A 21,682-nucleotide genomic window follows, 5' to 3' on the forward strand; every position below is an offset into this window, starting at 1 on the left:
ACAAACCCAGCACTACAACAAATTATAGGAGGAAAACCCAATACAATGAGGGGAAGCACCTCATAATAAAAACAAGAAAATTCCTAAGGAAGAAAACCAAAAGAAGAAAGACACATAGGCACAATTCAACCTACCAATGCAACAATAGCAGGAAACAGCAACAACTATTCCTTGATATCTACTAACATAAATGGACTCAACTCCCCAATAAAAAGATATAGGCTATAAGACTGGATACATAAACAAAACCCAGCATTTTGCTGCATACAGGAAACTCAGAGACAAATACAGACACTATCTCAAAATAAACGGTTGGGAAAAAACCTTCCAAACAAATGGCCCCAAGAAGCAATCTTGAGTGGCCATTCTAATATCGAATGAAGTATATTTTCAACCAACAGTTATCAAAAATGTTAAAAAAAGGACACTCTTTACTCATTACAGGAGAAATCTGTCAGGAGGAACTCTCAATCCTTAACATATATGCTCCAAATACAAAAGCACCCATATTCATAAAAGAAACCCTACTAAAGCTTAAAAAATACATTTTACCCCACACAATAATTGTGGGAAACTTTAATACTCCACTGTCACCAATGGACAGATCATGGAAACAGAAACTGAACAAGGACACTGTAAAACTAACAGAGACTATGAACCAACTGGAATTAATAGATATCTATAGAACATATCATCCTAAAACTAAAGAATACACCTTCTTCTCAGGACCTCACGGCACCTTCTCGAAAATTGACCACATAATTGGACACAGAATGAGCCTCAATCAATACAAGAAGATTGAAATACTCCCATGCATCCTCCCAGATCACCATGGTCTAAGGCTGGTCTTTAATAACAACAAAGACAACAAAAAAGCCCATATATATATGGAAACTAAACAATGCTCTATTAAACAATAGCAAGGTCAAAGAAGAAATAAAGAAAGAAATTAGGGATTTTCTAGAATTCAATGAAAATGAAAACACGACATACCCACACCTATGGGATGCAATGTAAGCAGTACTGAGAGGAAAACTCATAGCTCTGAGTGCTTCCAAAAAGAAACTGGAGAGAGCATACACTAGCAACTTGACAGTACAATTGAAAGCTCTAGAACAAAAGGAAGCAAATATAACCAAGAGGAATAGATGGCAAGAAATAATCCACTTAGGGCAGAAATAAACCAAATAGAAACAAAAAGAAACATTGAAAGAATCAACAAAACCAAGAGCTGGTTCTTTGAGAAAATTAACAAGATTGATAAACCCTTAGCCAGACTAAATAGAGGGCAGAGTATCCAAATTAACAAAATCAGATAGGAAAGTGGAGAAACAACTGAAACTGAGGAAATTCAAGAAATCATCAGATCCTACTACAAAAGCCTATATTCAACAAAGCTAGAAAATCTGGAGGGAATGGATGAATTCCTAGACAGATACACGATACCAAAGTTAAACAAGGACCAGGTAAACCAGCTAAATAATCCCATAACACCTAAAGAAATAGAAGCAGTCAGCAAAAGCCTGGTTAAACTTTGGGACCTTGTATCTGTCTAGGAATTCGTCCATTTCCTCCAGATTTTCCAATTTTGTGGAGTATAAGTTTTTGTAGTAGGATCTGATGATTTCTTGAATTTCCTTAGTTTCAGTTGTTATGTCACCACTTTCCTTTCTGATTTTGTTAATTTGGATACTCTCTCTTTGCCCTTTAGTTAGTCTGGCTAGGGGTTTATCAATCTTGTTGATTTTCTCAAAGAACCAACTCTTTGTTTTGTTGATTTTTTCAATGGTTCTTTTTGTTTCTATTTGGTCTATTTCTGCCATAATTTTGATTATTTCTTGCCGTCTACTCTTTTTGGGTATATCTGCTTCCTTTTGTTCTAGGGCTTTTAGCTGTGCTGTCAGGTTGCTGATGTGAGCTCTCTCCAGTTTCTTTTTGGAAGCACTTAGGGCTATGAGTTTTCCTCTCAATACTGCTTTCATTGCATCCCATAGGTTTGGGTATGTTGTGTTATCGTTTTCGTTGAATTCTAGAAAGTCCTTAATTTCTTTCTTTATTTCTTCTTTGACCCTGCTATCCTTTAACAGAGCGTTGTTTAGTTTCCATGTGTATGTGGGCATTTTGTTGTCTTTGTTTTTGTTAAAGACCAGCCGTAGACCATGGTGATCTGAGAGGATGCATGGGAGTATTTCAATCTTCTTATATCGATGAAGGCTCATTCTGTGTCCAATTATGTGGTCAATTTTCGAGAAGGTGCCATGGGGTGGTGAGAAGAAGGTGTATTCTTTTACTTTAGGATAGTATGTTCTGTATATATCTATTAATTCTAGTTGGTTCAAAGTCTCTGCTAGTTTTGCAGTGTCCTTGTTCAGTTTCTGTTTCCCTGATCTGTCCATTGGTGAGAGTGGGGTATTAAAGTCTCCCACTATTATAAGCAAGTGAAGGACCTGTATGACAAGAACTTCAAACCTCTAAAGAAGGAAATCGAGGAAGATCTCAGAAAATGGAAAGATCTCCCATGCTCATGGATTGGAAAGATCAACATCTTAAAAATGGCCATCCTACCAAAAGCAATCTACAGATTCAATGCAATCCCCATCAAAATTCCAACCCAGTTCTTCATGGAATTGGAAAGATCAATGTGCAATTTCATATGGAATAACAAAAGACCTAGAATAGCAAAATCCATCCTCAACAACAAAAAAACATCTGCGGGAATCACTATCCCTGACCTCAAGCTATATTACAAGGCAATTGTGCTGAAAACTGCATGGTACTGGTACAGAAATAGGCAAGTGGATCAATGGAATAGAATAGAAGATCCAGAAATGAGCCCTCATGTATATGGTCACCTGATTTTTGACAAAGGAGCAGTAAACATTCAATGGAAAAAGGACAGCCTATTCAACAAATGGTGCTGGTCCAACTGGCACTCAACATGCAAAAGAATGAAAATAGACCCGTTCTTATCTCCTTGTACAAAGCTCAAGTGTAAGTGGATTAAAGATCTCCACATTAAACCAGATACACTGAAACTATTAGATGAGAAAGTAGGGAAAACCTTAGAACACATAGGCACAGGAGAAAATTTCCTGAACAAAACACCAATGGCTCAAGCTCTAAGGTCAAAGATTAACAAATGGGACTTAATGAGATTGCAAAGTTTCTGTAAGGCTAAGGACATCGTCAAGAAAACAAAACGGCAACCAACAGAATGGGAAAAGATCTTTACCAACACCACATCAGATAGAGGCCTAATATCCAAGGTATACAAGGAACTCAAAAAGCTAGACACCAGAGAATCAAATAACCCTATTAAAAAATGGGGTACAGAGCTAAACAAATCATTTTCAGTTGAGGAACACCGAATGGCCGAGAAACATCTGAGGAAGTGCTCGACATCCTTAGCCATCAGGGAAATGCAAATCAAAACAACCCTAAGATTCCACCTCACACCAGTCAGATTGGCCAAGATCCAAAACTCAGATGACAGCAGATGCTGGCGAGGCTGCGGAGAAAGAGGAACACTTCTCCACTGTTGGTGGGGTTGCAAGCTAATACAACCACTCTGGAAATCTGTCTGGCGATACCTCAGAAAATTGGATATAGTACTACCTGAAGACCCAGCTATTCCACTTCTGGGCATATACCCCAGAGACACTTTAATACACAACAAAGACACATGCACCACAATGTTCATAGCAGCCCTATTTATAATAGCCAGAAGCTGGAAAGAACCCAGATGTCCTTCAGTAGATGAATGGATACAAAAATTGTGATACATTTACACATGGAGTACTACTCAGCTATCAGAAACAATGGCCTAACGAAATTCTCAAGAAAATGGATGCATCTAGAGAATATCATCCTGAGTGAGATAACCCAGTCCCAAAAGAACAGACATAATATGCAGTCACTGATAATGGGATACTAACCCCAGAAACCTCTGAACACCCCAGAAACAACCCACAGACTGTGTGAAGATCAAGAAAAAATGAAAAAGAATATATTTTAATTAAAATAGAACTGTATCACATCCCCTTTTCCATCCTACAGCCCCTCACAGTTTCTCTCCTATATTCTTAAATTAATAACCTCTTTTCCTATATTATTGTTACATATATACATATGTGTATGTATATGTACCCACAAATACTTAATTACAACCTTAAAAAATGTATTTGTATATTTTATGCAAAAATGCTTAAAAATCTGTACATTTATCTTTGTTTTTTAAAATAAAGTTAAAAAAAAAAACGTTAAAGTGTAATCTGCTAAAGTGTAGTAAAATTGACCTGATTTGAGTGGAGGCTATGAGTATGTAAAACACATCTGCTTTACAAAGCCATATGGATTGTATTTGACTTATAGATCAACTGTTAACTGTTTTATTAAAAAAAAAAGTTTGCATTTTACATTCCCAAGGTTTGATCTTTACTATAGTTTGCCTTAACTCTGCTGAATTTTGTTTCTTCTCTTACCTATACTGCTGAGTATACAATCTCATTATACAGCCTAAGTATACTGAGTCTCAATTACCAATTGTTTGTTTTAAGACTTTGTCAGTAAAAGGTTATTGAGTGATAAATAGGTAGCCACCGGGGGAAAAATGGTTTTGCTTTCATATTTAAGATATTGAGAAATACCAGTTGTCTGAAATAACTTTATTAACTTTTTGTTTGAAGTCTTAGATTTTTTTGGTAGAACATACTTATTCAATATGTATTGACATTAAAGCTTCACATATTGAAGTTTTTTTATAAATTTCAGAGATAATTTTTTCAATCACATTTAAGATGTATGCTCAAGACAGTCAATTTACCTTTTGGTGTGTGTTGAGAAGACAGATTTATATTTAGACTACTATTAAATTATACTCAAACATTTGAAGTTTCAGATTTATGTTTGAGGATTCTAACAGATTCCATTTAAAGAATCTCTAGACCCCGGCTTCCTGTTCTCTTTCCATTTTCCCAAAACAAAGACCCCTACTAATTCTAGGTTATCAAATTCTTAAACCTTTTGCATAACCTCACACTGGTTAAATCATAGAAGGAACTAAGATATTTTTAAATGTTTGGCTTAAAACATTGTTGCGTTTTACAGATGGAGGGTAAGTTTGAATATACAGTGTTATAGTTGTTAAAATTGCAATGTAATGTACTTTCAAGGAGCTAGTAAATAAAGTGGCTTATGTTTAACTATATTTTGCTTGCATTAAAAATGACATAGTGGTTTATATTTTTCTTTAAAGCCACATTTTAATTTGGAACAGCCAAAGCTAATAATAAAATTAATCCAGACTAGAGTGGTTAGAGACAACGTATCATTAATGAAAAACATCAATTTTCTGAAAATCTGTACTTTCAATTTCATTTCCTTTCTGTCAAATATTAGATTACAAGGAACAACTTTGAAAATTTTGGCATTATTAATTGCTTCATATTTTATGAGAAAACACTCTTTAAGTACGGATATGCCTATTAGTATACTTAAGCTGTTATTGAACCTTGTCAAGTTATCTAGCTGCATGGCGAGGTAAATTAGAAGTGCTGTAATAAAGCAGTAATGATAGATTTTATAGATTACATACGTTTTAATTTTTCAAACTGTAAAGGTTTTCTCCCTTCCAGTCACTCCCAGCTACCTAGCCTTGCACCTTTCCTATGTCTCCCTGACTCCCAAATTGATAGGTTCTTTTATTATTTGAGCCATTTTTTGTTCTTTTTTGAATAAATGGTTTTAAGAAAAAAAAAACCCTGGTTTTTTCTTTTACAACTAGAGTCATATCAATTACATGTACTATAACATAATTATGATTCAGATTATTACCTTTACTTTTCCTATTAGTACTATTACTTTCTTATATGTTACCCGTTTTCCTATTTTCTTTTTGATTATATTTTTTTATTTGGTTTTATTTCCTTTGTAACTTTTTGCTCTATGTTAGTTGTTGTAGGATTTGTATTATGTACCATTAACTTATCAATTTAATTCAGAGTGATAAGACACTAATTTATATATAAGAATTTAAGTTATTCATGTATTTCTTTTCTTCTAGTTTTTATGTTATTGTTTACATATATTTTACTTTTTAGTATCCTACAAAGACTATAATATAAATTAGTACTATTATTCAGAACAATGAGCAGCAAACTAAAAACAAAAGCTTATTTTAGAAAATAGTTTTCAGTGGAGAGATTGCTCAGTGAGTAAAGGCTCTGTATGCTGCCAAACCTGATGACCTGCGTTTGCTGTTCATAACCTACATGGTGGAAGAGAGACTGATTACAAGTTGTCTTCTGACCTTTAGACAATAAACAAACAAACAAACGAGCCAATAAAAATTTAGTTGAAATACTACTATACCTATCCATTTCACTATAATCTATAGCCACTTTAGTCTGACAACAATAGAAATATAGTTGTCATAAAGAACAAACACTCCATAACCCTGAGGGTATTAACTATGTGGCACATATGACAAGAGTCAGTGATATTTTAAAAAGATTTAAACAATGATGAAAACTTCTTTTACAGGTAGAACTAAACAATGTTACACAATTTGCTTTCCATCACTGCTCTGTTCCACTGGTTATCAGGTTCCTGTATAGACACAAGTACATTTGTATTCTGCTTTACATTTTGTGGAGGACAGGCTCTGGAAGAATAAAATGTTAAGTGGTAGGATTTCCTAAAACTTATATCAAACCTTTAACAGTTTTTTTTTTCTTTTAGAGATAGGGTTTCTCTGTATAGTCTGGCATCCTTGCTTTGAGGACCAGGCTGTCCTCAAACTCACAAAGATCTTCCTGCATTTGCCTCTTGAGTGCCTGGATTAACAATGTAAATCCAGCTCAGACTTTAGATTGTAGAAATTTGTGTTTGTATGAGGTGGGGGGGGGGGGCATTAACAAAATCCTAACAAAATGTGAGTAGTACTTTAATATACTAAGAATGGTTGGTTCAAATGAGGAAAGAAAGAATTCTGATTGAAATGTATAAACTAACAGTTTTCCCATAAAGTTTGACAAGTGTGGAAATATGGGGGATGAAAGAAAGCAGGCAGATACACAACTGATTAAAAATAATCATGAGAATGGTTGAGTCCTTCTAAGGACAGACATGTCCTTCAAAGATGTGCAGAATGTAAGGTCAGAAACTTAGAGTGAAGAAGCAGGTGCTCACACAAAGTCAGAAAAATGGATGTTTCTGTTGCGGAAAGGTGTCAGCAGCATTACAGTTTTAAAACCAAGAGGCAGGGCATCAAATTTTACATCTTACTGTGTCTTGGGAGTTTAGACTAGTGAATATAAGTTCTTATGCATTTGTTTGAGCATGAGAGGCAGAATGAATATCATTGATTGACAATCAATATATATTCTTATTAAAAGATTCAAACAGACAAGATTTTACAGAACTATTACAAAAGAAGCGATGCACCATATTTGTTGGCATAGTACAGGAAATAACCAACTTTAAAGTTGAGTCACCACTTAGAACCAATTGTATCTTTGGAGCCTGTAACTGTAAGAAGAGTTCACGTCTACTAGACCTACGGATCCAACAGTCAATGTGACTATACACACAGGATACTACTTTGGTGGTAAAGACCATGCAACGGGTTAATGTAGCCTGTATTTCAGCAGAGACCTACATACCGGATGTCTTTTGACATAGTCATCCACTTGTTGCTTCAGTTCCACTCTGCGTGCATCAGTGAGTTCTTGGAGTCCATGCCAAGAGGCAAAGAGTTTCTTTTTCTTACGGCACTTTGCTAGGAATTTAAGGACCTGGAGTGAGGTAGAGAGGGAAAAAAAAGGAAAAGAAGAGCTTTTGATTCTATTTCTTAATAGAACTCTTTTCCCTATAATCTAAGTCAGTAACACCAAGGTTGCATTAGGCAGCTCTGAGTATGTTTGAGGAGGGGAATAAGACTATGAAAAATAAAGAAATATAATAATTTTTTAACTATATAGATTCACCCCTATTCTAATGAGGCTATGTCCAAATAAATCCATTTTCAGTTGAAAATACTGTTAAGTTGCAAATATGCTTAATACTTCTACCAGATGAAGTCTGATTTCTACTAAGCATAATCACTTTCCCACCATGGTAGTAGGCTAAGACTATCCACTTTTAATTTTTTTAAAAAGTGAACCGGCTGGTTTTTGTGTCAACTTGACATAAGCTTAAGAGTCATCAAAGGGAAAGAAGGCTCAGTTGAGGAAACACCTCCATGAGACCCAGAACTAGTTATCAATGGGGGAGGGCCCAAACCCATTGTGTGTAGTGTCATCCCTGGGCTGTTAGTCCTGGGTTCTATAAGAAGGTAAACTGAGCAAGTCAGGGGAAACCAAACCATGGCCTCTGCATCAGCTCCTGCTTCCAGGTTCCTGTCCTGCTTTTGAGTTCCTGTTCTGACTTCCTCCAAATGATAGATTATGATTTGGAAGTATAAGCCAAATAAACTCCTTTCCTCTCCAACTTACTTTTTGGTCATGGTGTTTCGTTGTAGCAACAGAAACCCTAACTAAGACAAGCTAGTCCCAGCATACTGGGGTATTGCTGTGACAGACCTGACCATGTTTTGGGGGAAGATTGTAGAACTTTGGAACTAGAAAAGAAAATGAGTGTAGAGACCCCATTCTTTAGGAGTTGTTCTGTAGGAGCTTGGGAGATAAAATGTTGACAGCAGTGTAGAAGATGGAGGCCTGACCTGTGAAATTTCAGAGGGACGATTAAAGACTCTTATCGGGGCTGTTGTTAAGATTTTGTGGTTCTGGTTTACTGGAGCTGAACAATCAGCTGTGATTAACAAGATACTAGAACTACTAAAGTGAAACTTTTTCTTTACTGAGACAATTGATGCTAGTTATCTTGGAGCTAAAACATTAACAGTGATTAAGAGGAGACCAGTATTAGTGAGGTGAAATCTTCTGGGAATTGTTTTCTGAGAGCACAGAGAAGCTGTGTTCCAAAGATAGCCCAAGTTGTACCTCATGTTGGCAGCTGAACTTGGTACTGTATATGAGTTACCCAGGTAGTACAGGATATGAAGACATGAAAGGGTCAGGGAGAGCAGCTGAGACTTGGTATTCTTAGAGGTCTTTGGTTAAAGGTACAGCTCAGTAGCAGTTGAAGGGCCAGGACTGAAGCAGTCATGCAGGGAAATCGAGGCTGAGCACTACGAGAGCCTATGAGACATTATTTCTTAAAGTGCAGCCCAGATGCAGCAGATGACCCCAGTGTTTTGGCCATGCCAGTACCATGTGATGATCACAGAAGAACAGCAGTAGCAGTGGAGGCAGACAAACCCTAGAAGACAAGCTATGTGCTTCAGAGGGCAAGTGACCCTAACCCTTTGGAGAAGGAGTGATGCAAGTCCAGAAGAGCATGGGTGGATCTAACATTGGATGGTTAGTTTGATTTTGCTTTGATTTGATTGTGACTGTGCCTGATTTTTTTCACTCTTGAAGAAAATATTTTATTGGAGCTCACAGTTTAAATTGTAAAAGACTTTGGATTTTAAGAGACTATAGGCTTTAAAGGTATTGCAATTTTAATGTTTGGATTTGTAAAGCCTACAGAGCTTTTACAGTTATTTAGATCTTGAAGATGAACAAGAAAGTAAGGGCTGTGGCTTAATATGATTTGTTTGTGTGTCAAGTTGGCAAGTGTGTCAAGTTAGCTGAACTGACTGCTTTTTATGTCAGCTTCACACAAGATAGTCATCACAGAGAAAGGCGCCTCAGTTGAGGAAATGCCTCCATGAGACCCAGCTGTAGGACATTTTCTCAACTAGTGATCAATGGGAGAGGTCTCAGCCCATTGTGGGTTGTGCCATCCCTGGGCTAGTGGTCCTGGGTTCTATAAAAAGGCAGGCTGAGCAAGCTAGTAAGCAGCATTCCTCCATGTCTTCTGCATCAGGTGTTGACTCCAGGTTCCAGCTCTGCTTGAGTTCCTGTTCCGGTTTTCTCTAATGATGAATTATGACCTGGAAGTTAAGTCAAATAAATAAACCCTTTCCTCCCCAACTTGCTTTTTGGTCGTGGTGTTTCACTGTAGCAATAGAAACACTAAGTCAAAAGAATATGCCGAAATATTTCTATTATTGTGGCTTGCCAGGCCTCACATATCTTAGGCAAGACTTGAACTAACAAGTAGCCAATGATAACTCTATCTGGTCCTCCTGTTTCCACCTGCTGAATCCTAGCATAAACTATTTGTGGTGCTAGGCATCAAACTTAGGGCTTTATACATATTTAGACCAAATATATATCTTATTAAAATTATTAAATATTTAATTGTTTCTCCTCTCCAATCCCTCCTAGATTTTTTTCCAGCTCTCTACCTAACTTAATGTTCTCATTCTTTCTCTCTCAAAAGACCAAAACCAAAACCCAGTAAGAAAAATGCCCAAACAAAACAAACATAACAAAGAGCCCACAAAACAAAACCAAACCACATAGAGTTTTGCATTGGCCAGTTACTCTTGGGCATGGGGTCTCTCCTGGAGTATGGCTTATACCCAGTGACACTGATTTTCTCTTTATCATCATGTATCAATTCCAACTAATACCTTGGTTAGGGATGGGGCCCATGTTCATTTTCTACTCTCAGTGCTGGGATTTTATCTTGCTTGAACATGTACAGGTCCTATGAATGCTACCATAATCTCTGAGTTTATATGAAGCACTCATTTCGTAGTAAGAATAAGTATATAAAAGAAAATAAGCATTGAGTTCTAATTCCTCATAAACTATGATTTTGGGCAAACCAAAGGTTTCTATAAGACATGCTCTATGCCAATAAAAAACAAGAACCCTAATTTTACATGGTTTACAGTATTGCAAATATAAATGAGACAGTATTTAAGAAAAGAATTAGTAATGATAAAACATTTAAAAATTTTAAGCTATGTTACTACTACTAAAATCAAACTTTCTGAATGTTCTTTCTCTAGTCTTTCATAATATACAATTTTGATACATATATTAAATTATTCTTTGCAATTTTTCATTTATTTTTTTCTCTCATGTTTTTATTTTCACCAAAATCATATAAGCACTAATTGGCAAGTCATAGCCCACAGGCCAAAAATAGTAGGGTGTTTCTGTATAGTAAATACCTGTTTATTTCACTTTACATAGCTAAAAATTTAAAGGAAACTTTATTTTGTGACATGTAAAAGTATGTGTAAGTCAACACTCAAATGTGTACAAATTTTTATTTGCATGCGGCTATACATGCCTAACTATTGTCAGTCTGTTATCTACAGCTGCTTTTGTGCTTCAACTGTTAAGTAGCTATTACAGGCTACCTAGCTTGCAAAGCCTAAAATATTTCCTTTTCTGGTCCTTTTCAGGAAAAGTTGGCTAGTGTAATTCTATTGTTTAAAATGTCAGTTTTACAAATCCCAAAGGCAACAACTTTAACTTTTTTTTCCTTCAAGTGAGCCCCATTAGTAGATTTCTATAATTTTTCTCACAGATTAAACACATCATCTGTTGTTTTTCTTGAATAAAAAATAAGGATTTACTTCTCTTTTACTCATATACTCCCATGTACAGTCCACCCTATATAATTATTGTTATAATTTCAGTAAAAATAATATTCACATAATTCACATAATGATTACTACATGAAGGTGAGGTAGTTTTATTTCTGGTGGGGGGAGGACAAGGTTTTACTAAATAGGTTATATTAGCCTCAAACCTTAATTCTACTGTGTCAGCTTCTTACACATACACAATAGCAGCAGGTAAAGCTATTATTCATTCTGAAGCACATATTATAATTTCTTTTCCTTCCTTGCACATTTTTTTTTCTGAAATTAACTTCTTTTTTCCATGTGCTTGATTTTCTACATTCTTAGTTCTGATATGTTCTACAAATTCATTTTAAATGTCAAACTTATTAAATATACCAGATATTGTAGCACATACATTTTCTGGGGGTTTCTAACCTACCTATTCTCTCCACATGGCACAAAGGCGGTCTCTGCACAATTACCTTGGTTTCTCATTTTATCTCTCCCTGTACTTCTTGAATTCCAGCTGTCTACCTTCTTGGTTTTTCCACTGGCTTAAGAGCTTCTGTTATTATACAAATGTGTCTTTAGTCTTCTCTTAAACTCCCTTTTTGGTGAGCACATAATTTTAATTAGAAATCATTTCTCTAGACATGTCACAGCATTAGCTCAAGATTTCTTCAGTTCAAGTGCTGCTGCTAAGTTTTTTGTTCCCAACGTATTTCATAGAAATGTGAAATGAATGTGTTACTGTATTGGATATAAATCAATGCTGTAGTTCTAGAAAATTCTTTTGGTTTCCTCTCCTCTGTATTTTCTGTTCTTGATTTTAAATGTTTATGCATTTGATTTCCCCAATGGATATTTTCTTTTATTCTCCTTTCTAGTAGATTTTAACTATTCAATTCAGGCCTGCCTCCCCTCCCCCCACATTGATTTTGTATCCTGTATTCTCTTATCTGAGGAAACAATAGATCAAAAAAACATCTTATTTTCTAATTCCTGCAACATCTCTCTAAATATTTTTTTTTTGGTTGTTGTTCTTTTGTTTTTGCCCACTCTCAAGGATTGAATATAGGACCTCATATATGCCGATCAGGTGCTCTAACCTCTGATGTACATCCCTAAGTATTAAATTCTCTATTTCTATCAAGCAGCTTTCATCGTGCCCGTTGGCTGATACAGTTGAGCACTAAAAAGCTATTTAGACGTGCTGAGCTGCTGTATATGGCTCTTCTACTATGAATTTTAGCATAGAACTAATGGGCCAAGTTATTTTGTTTGGATACTTCGATGTTAGTAAACTAACTTTATTCATAGGCTACTCATATTTCCCAAAGAAAATGCTTCCACTCTACAATCTGCAGTTATAAGCCTGAGAGCTGAGAAAAAAGATGGGTGGGTGGATGCCTTGAACAATAGAATGTCCCTTAATACTCATTTTTAGTATGGTGCTTGCCCCTACAAAACAGAGATTCTTTCTTTTAGTCTTCTGCTTGGAGATTCTATTTTAAACACCCTCTTCTCTTCTATCTTCCTTTTACTACCATCCTGGGTTCATGACATTCCAATGAGAACATTGCTCTATTCCTCAATCAGAAAAACTCCCTTGATGTTTTTCTCTTATCTTTCTTATTTTGTCCACTTTGTCATTTTATTATTCTTAGCCACTGTTTTTGGCTTTAAAAAATCTCAATGGTTTGTTTTGATATTTCTTTTTATGGATGTTTAGTGATGGATAAGTGTATAACATTATGTATTAGTATTCTGTAGTCAAGTCACCCTTCTGGTTCTAGAGACCAACTTTCTGAGCTATTGATGCTCTTTTAAAAGGTGAAAAAAAAAAATCTAAAAACATTCAAAAACAAACTTCATATGTAGTTCTAATACTGCAACACTCACAACCAAGAACTCTTAATTTGTCTGAGAATAAAGAAGTCTAATTATTGAAGTATTTTCAGTGTTCCTTTCTTTGGTGGGCATGACTTGCAATGTAGCCCAAAAATGCCTGGAACTTGCTATGTAGTCTAGGTTAACCTTGAATTTGAGATGCTGACTCAATCCCAAGTGCCTGAGTAGAGATATAATCTACTACATATCATTTTGGATTTTTTTCTTCTACTTTTATTAACTAAAAAATACACTGTTGCAATTAGATGTGATAGTGCACTATAATATTAGTAGTGAGGGATGAGAAAAGAAAATTTAAGCTCAAGATCAGCCTGGGATGCATACTGAGACCCTGTCTTAAGAGGGGGAGGTTTCTGTACAAAGCAAGAAAGAAACAGAAGGAATATAATGGTTTAACTTTTCTTTTGTGGCCAAGTACCTAAAAAGCCAATTGTTCCTAAGAGATAAATAAATGCAAAGAATAACTTTACTACTTTGCATTTACTTTTAACAAAGCTGATGAATTATTGCCCCCTCGCTCTTCCTCTTTCTCTGAAATGAGAACTTGCTGTGTTAACCAGGATGATCCAAGCTTAGGGATCATAGGATTCTCTGACCTCAGCCTTTAGAGGCCATGTTACAATGCGTGGCTTTTCACTTTTCTTTCTTTCCTTCCTTCTTTTTGTTTAATGAACCACTAAATGCAAATTGCTATAGAAGTATAACACAGATCACAAATTCCGGTTATTTTAAATTTCATGTAGCTATACTGTAAAATATAAAACATTTTATATCTACTGAGCTATATAAAACATAACTATATGTTGTAGCTAGTTAGTTTTTATGTCAACTTGACAAATGCTAAAGTATTTTGGAAAAACAAACCTCAACTGAAAAAAATGACGCTACCAGACTGGTCTGTGGGAAAACCTGTAGAACACTTTCTTGATTGATGATTGATGTGAGAGTGACCAGCTCAATATGGGTGGTGTAGCTCCTGGGCTAGTATAAAAACAAAGCAGGCTGAGCATTAAGCTGGGAAGCAGCATTTCTCCATAGCCTCTGCTTTAGTTCCCACCTCTGAGTTCCTGCCCTAACATCCCTCCCCTCAGTGATGTCACTGGAAGCATAAGATGAAATAAATCTTTTAATCTCCAAGTTGCAATTGGTCATGGTATTTTTATCACAGCTGTAGAAGTTCTAAGATACTATATGTAAAACATTAGCATTCTAACATAGGCAAAATGAACATATTAATGAGAATATATATGTGCACCACAGGATTTTCCACAAATCAATCTGGTTGGGCAACTATCACAAAGAAGGAAAATTTCTCTAAAATGAAGCATCTCTAACCTAGATATAAATGAGCTGTCCTCAGGTTGCCTTGGGTCATTCTCTTTAGCTTAGGGTAAATATCAGGTTTGTTACATATATACCATAAGGAAGGAGAAAGAAGTTGATCACTCTTCACATTTCCCTGGTATTTATTATACTGGTTTTTGATGGCTTAGAAATATATTTATAAGGATGGAAAGACAATCCAGCAGTTAAGACTGCAAACTGCTCTTGCAGAAAACCCCAAGTTTAGTTCTCAGCACCCATGGCTCACAACTGCCTGTAACTATCTTCAGACAATGTGATGCTTCTGGCATCAGGGGACACTAGCACTCAAGTGCACACACACCCACACAGACAGACACACATACTTACATATACTTTTAAAAATTAAAACATCCTTATAAATGTTAACCCACATTGAGTGCTCAAATTTTATCACAGTAAGAAATGAGAATTGACAGTAAAACCTACAAAAAGGTGATTAAGCTACATGCTTTCAGACTTGAAATCTTTTTTTAAGATTTATTTTATTTATTTCATGTATATGAGTACACTGTAGCTGTCTTCAGACACAGCAGAAGAGGGAATCAGGTCCCATTACAGATGGTTGTGAGCCACCATGTGGTTGCTGGGAATAGAACTCAGGACCTCTGGAAGAGCAGTCAGTGCTCTTAACCGCTGAGCCATCTCTCCAGCCCCAGACTTGAAATCTTAATAGAGGCCTAATAATGTATAAGAGAAGTAGGAATTAGTTGGAAGAGATTACTAAGTGAAAAAGAAGCCCTGTGCTATGCTTTTCCAAGATAATGACTTACTATACATAATCCCTAGGAAAACTACTATATAATACCATGCTACAGTTCAAGAGTTATAATGCTCTAATTATAGCAAGTACTTTTCCTATAACTTATTTTAAAAGAATCAAAATATACATTTGCATAGGACTATGTAGTTTACAGACTTTAGAATCCTCATGTATGTCATCTTATTCTTATATATGTATCAGAATATAAAAGACAGAAAGTCTATTCATATCAAGCTTGTTGAGAGCTGACACCAATATAAAAAGCTTAGTTCCCATCCTTGAGGAACTTGCAGTACAAATAGGAGGAGAAAATGAGCAACAATAACAAGGCTGCAATCTGGTAAACAGCATACAAGACTTTAAGGCAGTAGTTGGACTTAGTGTCTAAATCAGCTTGAAGAGAGGCAAATAAGTGTTATTACTGTTTTGTTTGTTTGAATTTAGGCTGCACATGCTAGAGAAGTACTCAACCAATGAGCTATATACTTCTAGTCCGAGGTTCTTATTTTATAAAGAAAATAAGCTCAGAAAAGCAAAAGAGCTTGACCACAGATTTATATTTGGTAAGCAGCAAAGTCAATTTTAAACACTTGTTTGCCTCCTCACGTAGAGCTGTGTATACTACAGCAGACTCACTGCTCTTTGAAGCGTGACAGCTGCTTTATACTCTGTGAGAGATGGCCTCTGTTGGCGAAAATTCTTCCTTTCCCTGTACCCTCTCCAATGTTTCTGGATAGTCAATGCTGATTTCTCTTCCATTTCCCTATTGTACTTCTCCACTTGACCTAAAGAGATGACAGACATTATTATAACATACTCAGCTATGTTACCTCAAGGTCTGAAATAGGACAACATTAGTAAAGATTCTTCAGGTTTCTTTTAAAAAGTATTTTTCAAGACTGTTTACTAGTTTGCCAATCTTTTATTTTATAATAGTTCTAAGATTGTAGGAAGTAAAGCTTCCCTAGAATATGCAGTTTCTTTCCAAAAAGGACTCATAATATTTTTGTCCCAGAGTAATAAGAAAAGGGATAAAAGACCAATACCAAAAACAATTTGACCAAAAAAAAAAAAAAAAAACCATCATCCATGTAAAAGAGCATTTGGGATGACCAAGGGAGATGGACAAAATGTGTTTATGTGCTCTTTAAACTACTCTGTGTTTCCAAACTTCTAATTGTTCACACAAATAAACTTCTCTTGACTTTGAAGTTGGTGAGCATACAGCTCAGGGTTCACAGTGGCTAAATTAAAGAACAAAGTCATAGAGCACAGTACCAGTGGTTAATACAAAGAAGGTATTTTAGAGAGAGTATTAAAAAACTAATTGGATTTAATGGCTTACCTGATATAGAAGAGTGACAAAGAAAAGGGATGATGAATGAAACGAATTTTTGATGCTATTACATAAAATGGGGAATCAATGGAGAGGAAATTTGGGAATGAGATACAACTTTAGTTTTGAAAACATTTGTGGATTGTAAAGGAAACTACCCAAAAGGAGAAAGATGGTCACAGAAGCAACCATTAGATACATGTGGCTACTAAGCAGATTTAAATAAAGTAGCTCTGGGTTCAATCCTCTGCAAGGCACAAAGTCAGGAGTGGTAGCCTATACTCATAATCCAAGCACTTGGGAGGTAGAAGCAGGAGGGTGAAAGTTCAAGATCATCTTTAGCTGTATATTGAAGCCAGCCCAGGCTATATGAGATCCTGTCAAAAACAAAACAAAAATTCCAGAGTATAGATGGCTAAGTTAATAAAGAGGTTACTATGCAAGCATGAGAACCGGAGCTTGGGCTCCTAAAACCTATGTAAAAAATCTGGGCATGGTGGCACCTAGCTTTAGCCCCACCACTGAGGGACAGGAAAGAGTCAAGCAGACCTGACAATTTGATGGTCAGCTAGCCTAGCCAATCACTGTTACAAGGGCCAACGAGAGAGCCTGTCTCAAAAACTATAGTGGAGAGGAATAGAGGAAGATACCTTCCATTGACCTCTAGCCATAAACTCACATGTATACCCACTGCACATGCACACAGATGTAAATGTATACATAAACACACCACCACAGCATATTCTTATTAATTCAGCTTCATCTGTCACAAATGTTAAGATGTCACAGATTTTATATTAGGGAATGGATGAAGTTCAGATGACAGACTGGAGTCCTTTCCAGAATTTTCTTGGGAGGGGGATGGGGGGAAGAGTATAACATTTAAAATGTAAATACATAGTATATCCTATAAATATGATAAAAAAAGAAAAACAAAAAAGATTTTTCTTATGTTATTGGCCACTATATTTAATTATAAACATTTAAGTTTAATACATGAATCTGACAGTAAAAAATACATTTTAAATTATAGGTATGAATCAGAAAAGCTGTAACTTTTAAAATTTAGAGCTTTATAAAGTTGATACTATTACTCACCTGGATGAATTATTTCAAGCATGCTCAAGCGTGACTCTCGGGAAAGCCTCATGGCTCTCTGTCTTTGAAGTTGCAATCTTAATCTGAGGTCTTCTTCTTCCTTTTGCTTATTTAGCTCCAACAACATCTTTGTTCGTTTAGATCTATGAAAACAAAAGAGTAAGTTCCTTACATACAATTTTATAAACCATGCCTAGCAAGAAATGAAAGAAAAATCTTGGTCTCATGAGTAATCAAACAAGTAAAGACAAAAATGTACTGGAAGGTAACTCCTAGTCTTGGTAGGATTGTAATGGTCTGTATACACTCGGTCCAGGGAGTGGCACTTTTAGATGTGGCCCTGCTGGAGTAGTGTAGCCTTGTTGGGAGTAGGTGTGCCACTGTGGGTGTGGGCTTTAAGACCCCCATCCAAGCTACCTAATACCTAATAGCTATTCTGCTAGCATGCCTGCCTGGATGCTGCCATGTTCCCACATTGATGATAATGGACTGAACCTCTGAACCTATAAGCCAGCCCCAATTAAAAGTTGTCCTTTATAAGACTTGCCTTGGTCGTAGTGTCTGTTCGCAGTAGTAAAACACTAAGACAAGGGTATAATGAAATACATTGTTCTTATGTATAAATTTCTCTAGAGATATTTGGATAAATATATCAAAACTCTGAAGAAATATTTAAATATAAAAAGGCTAAAAAAATGCAATCAGCCAATTCTACTTCTAATACTTTGCTTATTGAAATAATCAAATCTATAAAGACATGGTCAAGGATGTTGTAACATAGTATTATAACAAACTGAAAAGTATCTCATTATAGTAGATTGAATTAAGAAACATTGAATCACTTAACTGATGAAATTTTATTCATTTTTAAAATAGAAAACTTACAAAAACTTAGTCACATGTATAGTTAGGCAAAAATAAAATCAAGATATAGAAAAATATGCCAAGTGGTGGTGACACACACCTTTAATCCCAGTACTTGGGAAGCAGGTAGATCTCTGAGTTTATATTAATTTACACAGAATTTAAATTATTTAAAATGTTAAAAATTCAATAGTGATTTTCACTTCATGGCATAATTATGTCTAACTTTTAACTTTTGGGATTTTTTTTCCTTTTTCTTTTCTATTTCATTTAAGATTTATGGGGCAAGAGAGATGGCTCTACAGTTAAGAGCACTAGCTATTTTTCCAGAGGTCCCAAGTTAAATTCCTACCACCTACATGGTAGCTTACAGCAGTCTAAAATCTAATACTCTATTCTTGTCACCACAAGTACTAGGAATACATGTGGGACACAAACAAATATGTAGGCAAAAACACTTTAAAAAATTAAAATTTTTCTTACATTTATCTGTCTGCATGTTTGCATGTGCAACACATGCATGTCTGGTGTCTATGGGGGGCAGACTGGGGAGTCAGATCCTGACACTCAAGTCAGGGTGGTTATGAGCCACCAGATGGGTACTGAAAACTGAACTCAGGTCCTCTACACAATCAGCAAATGCTCTTAACTGCTAAAACATCCAGACCCCTATTTTTTTTTTTTTTTTTTTTGTTAAACTTAACTTTTAAAATTATATTTACTGCCTCTATGTGTGTGTCCATGTATTCGATTTGAGTGCATATGTCAGCCATGGAGCATGTGGGATCAGAGGACACCTTAAGGAATCAGTTTTCTCCCTCTACAATGCTGGTCCTGGGGATCTAAAAGTCATCAGGCTAGATGACAGTCATTCTTATCCCAATGAACCATCTCACCTACTTCCAGATATAGGTATTTTTCAACTGTTTACTAAATATACACTGTTTTATAACTGGCTATAAAGTTTTCTGTGTTCAAAGACGTTTTATTTCATTAAAATTTCTATATTTTCTGCTGCTATTTATCAAATTGTGTTTTTAACTACTGTAACCTAGTCTTTGATACATCCTATATGCCACTATGTAAAGCATCACAAATATTAGTATTCAGCATATACACTTAAAATATTTTTAGGTACCCATAGAGGAAAACCAGGAAGATGTGGAAGAGAAGAATATTCTATTTATTTTACTTAGATGAATTTGCATGTCTCAAAAGTATGTTGTTTTCTTCCAACAGCAACAACAAAAATAAATACTTCAAAAAACAAATTAGGAGTTTGAACCCTGAGGAGGTTACATGAGACACTGTCTCAATAAAATAAAATAACACTACCTCCAAACAAAATAATTAATTTAACATACCATAGAGATATTTATATATCCACATTAACTGATGCATTCTTTACAATGACTAAGAAATGGTGGCACCTAGATATCTATCATCAGATGGAAGGATAAAGGAAATGTGATACATATATAGAATGGTTTTATTCAGCCATAAAGAAAAACAAATCCATGAAATTTGAGAACTGGAAATAATTAAAAGTTACCTAGACTTAGACAAATAAGCAGAACCTATATATTAAATTTTGTGTGTACATTTAATGAAACTATAAAAAAGATTGTGAGAGGGGAAAATATCTTAGAGAGGAGAAGAAAAAAGAGTCTATTTGAGGTAGGGAAGAGAACTAGCCAGAGGTGGAGACAAGGAGTATGGTTGAGGGTAATAATGGAGGGAGTGAATTAAAACAAAGTTTAACAGCATATATATGTGAAAATGCTATAAAGAAACTCATTACTGGGGGGCTGAAGAGATGGCTCAATGGTTAAGAGCACTGGCTGGCTGGCTGTTCTTCCAGAGGTCCTGAGTTGAACTCCCAGCAACCACATGGTGGCTCACAACCATCTCTAATGGGATCCAATGCCCTCTTCTGGTGTGTCTGAAGATAGTGACAGTGTACTCATATACATACAATAAATAAATAAATCTTTAAAATAAACTTCATTATTCTGTATGCTAACTTAAAATAAAAATTTTTAAATGGTAAGAATATTAGATTCTATACATAGACTTCTACATAAATGAACTCACAATCCTGAGGGATTTTTTTCCTTCAGTGTAGTAATTAGATTATATGCTAACTATGCATTCTAGCATTGAAGTAAACCCAACTCTAGATTTATTTTAAGGGCAGAAATTATATTTATTTTTCCATCCTATTTTTAAAGTGTCACATATAAAAACCTTTAGATTATCTCAAATGTATTATCTGTGAGGCACATGAATTTTAGTAATTCATTTATTTAAATTTTACACTGCTGGGAAGTCAATCTAAGGTCTTATGCATGCTATATGGAACTATATCCAGTCCTGTTTTACTCTTTGAGACAGGGTCTCTAATCAGTTGTCCAGCAGTAGCAGCTTTGATATCATTCTGTAATCCAGGCTGGGATTAAATGTATGTTTGTCCTGCCTTAGTTTCCTGAGTAGGTAAGATTGATTACTAGCCTGTGCCACAACACACAGTCATTATCTCTATTTTCTAGATTTGAAATTTGAGGGTAAGAATTTTGATAACTTGTCAATAAGTTGCTGAAGCTAGATACAAACTCAAATCTGTTACTCTCTCTTTCTTCATATATTCACATACATATACAAACACAACACACGTGTGTGTGTGTGTGTGTGTGTGTGTGTGTGTGTGTGTGCATAATTTTGAAATACTTTCATATAATTACATATGTAAAACAATATATATATAACACACATAATCTCTTCCCTCTGTGTGTATATGTGTATAATTTGTTGTGTA

General features: G+C 35.4%; 1 protein-coding gene across 2 annotated transcripts in view; it reads right to left on the reverse strand.

The window, feature by feature from the left end:
- The window catches only part of IQCB1 (IQ motif containing B1), a 51,362-nt gene that overhangs the window by 7,262 nt on the left and 22,418 nt on the right, over positions 1–21,682 (reverse strand). For both annotated transcript variants that reach the window (XM_080919399.1, XM_080919400.1), the window contains 3 exons: positions 18,004–18,146; positions 16,206–16,354; positions 7,662–7,793 (listed from right to left, as the gene is read on the reverse strand). In XM_080919399.1, coding sequence (XP_080775525.1) covers positions 7,662–7,793; positions 16,206–16,354; positions 18,004–18,146 — 424 coding nt within the window. The remainder of the gene's footprint in view (positions 1–7,661; positions 7,794–16,205; positions 16,355–18,003; positions 18,147–21,682) is intronic.

Source organism: Micromys minutus (assembly GCF_963924665.1).
Source record: "Micromys minutus genome assembly, chromosome: 7".
Classification (NCBI taxonomy): Eukaryota; Metazoa; Chordata; class Mammalia; order Rodentia; family Muridae; genus Micromys; species Micromys minutus.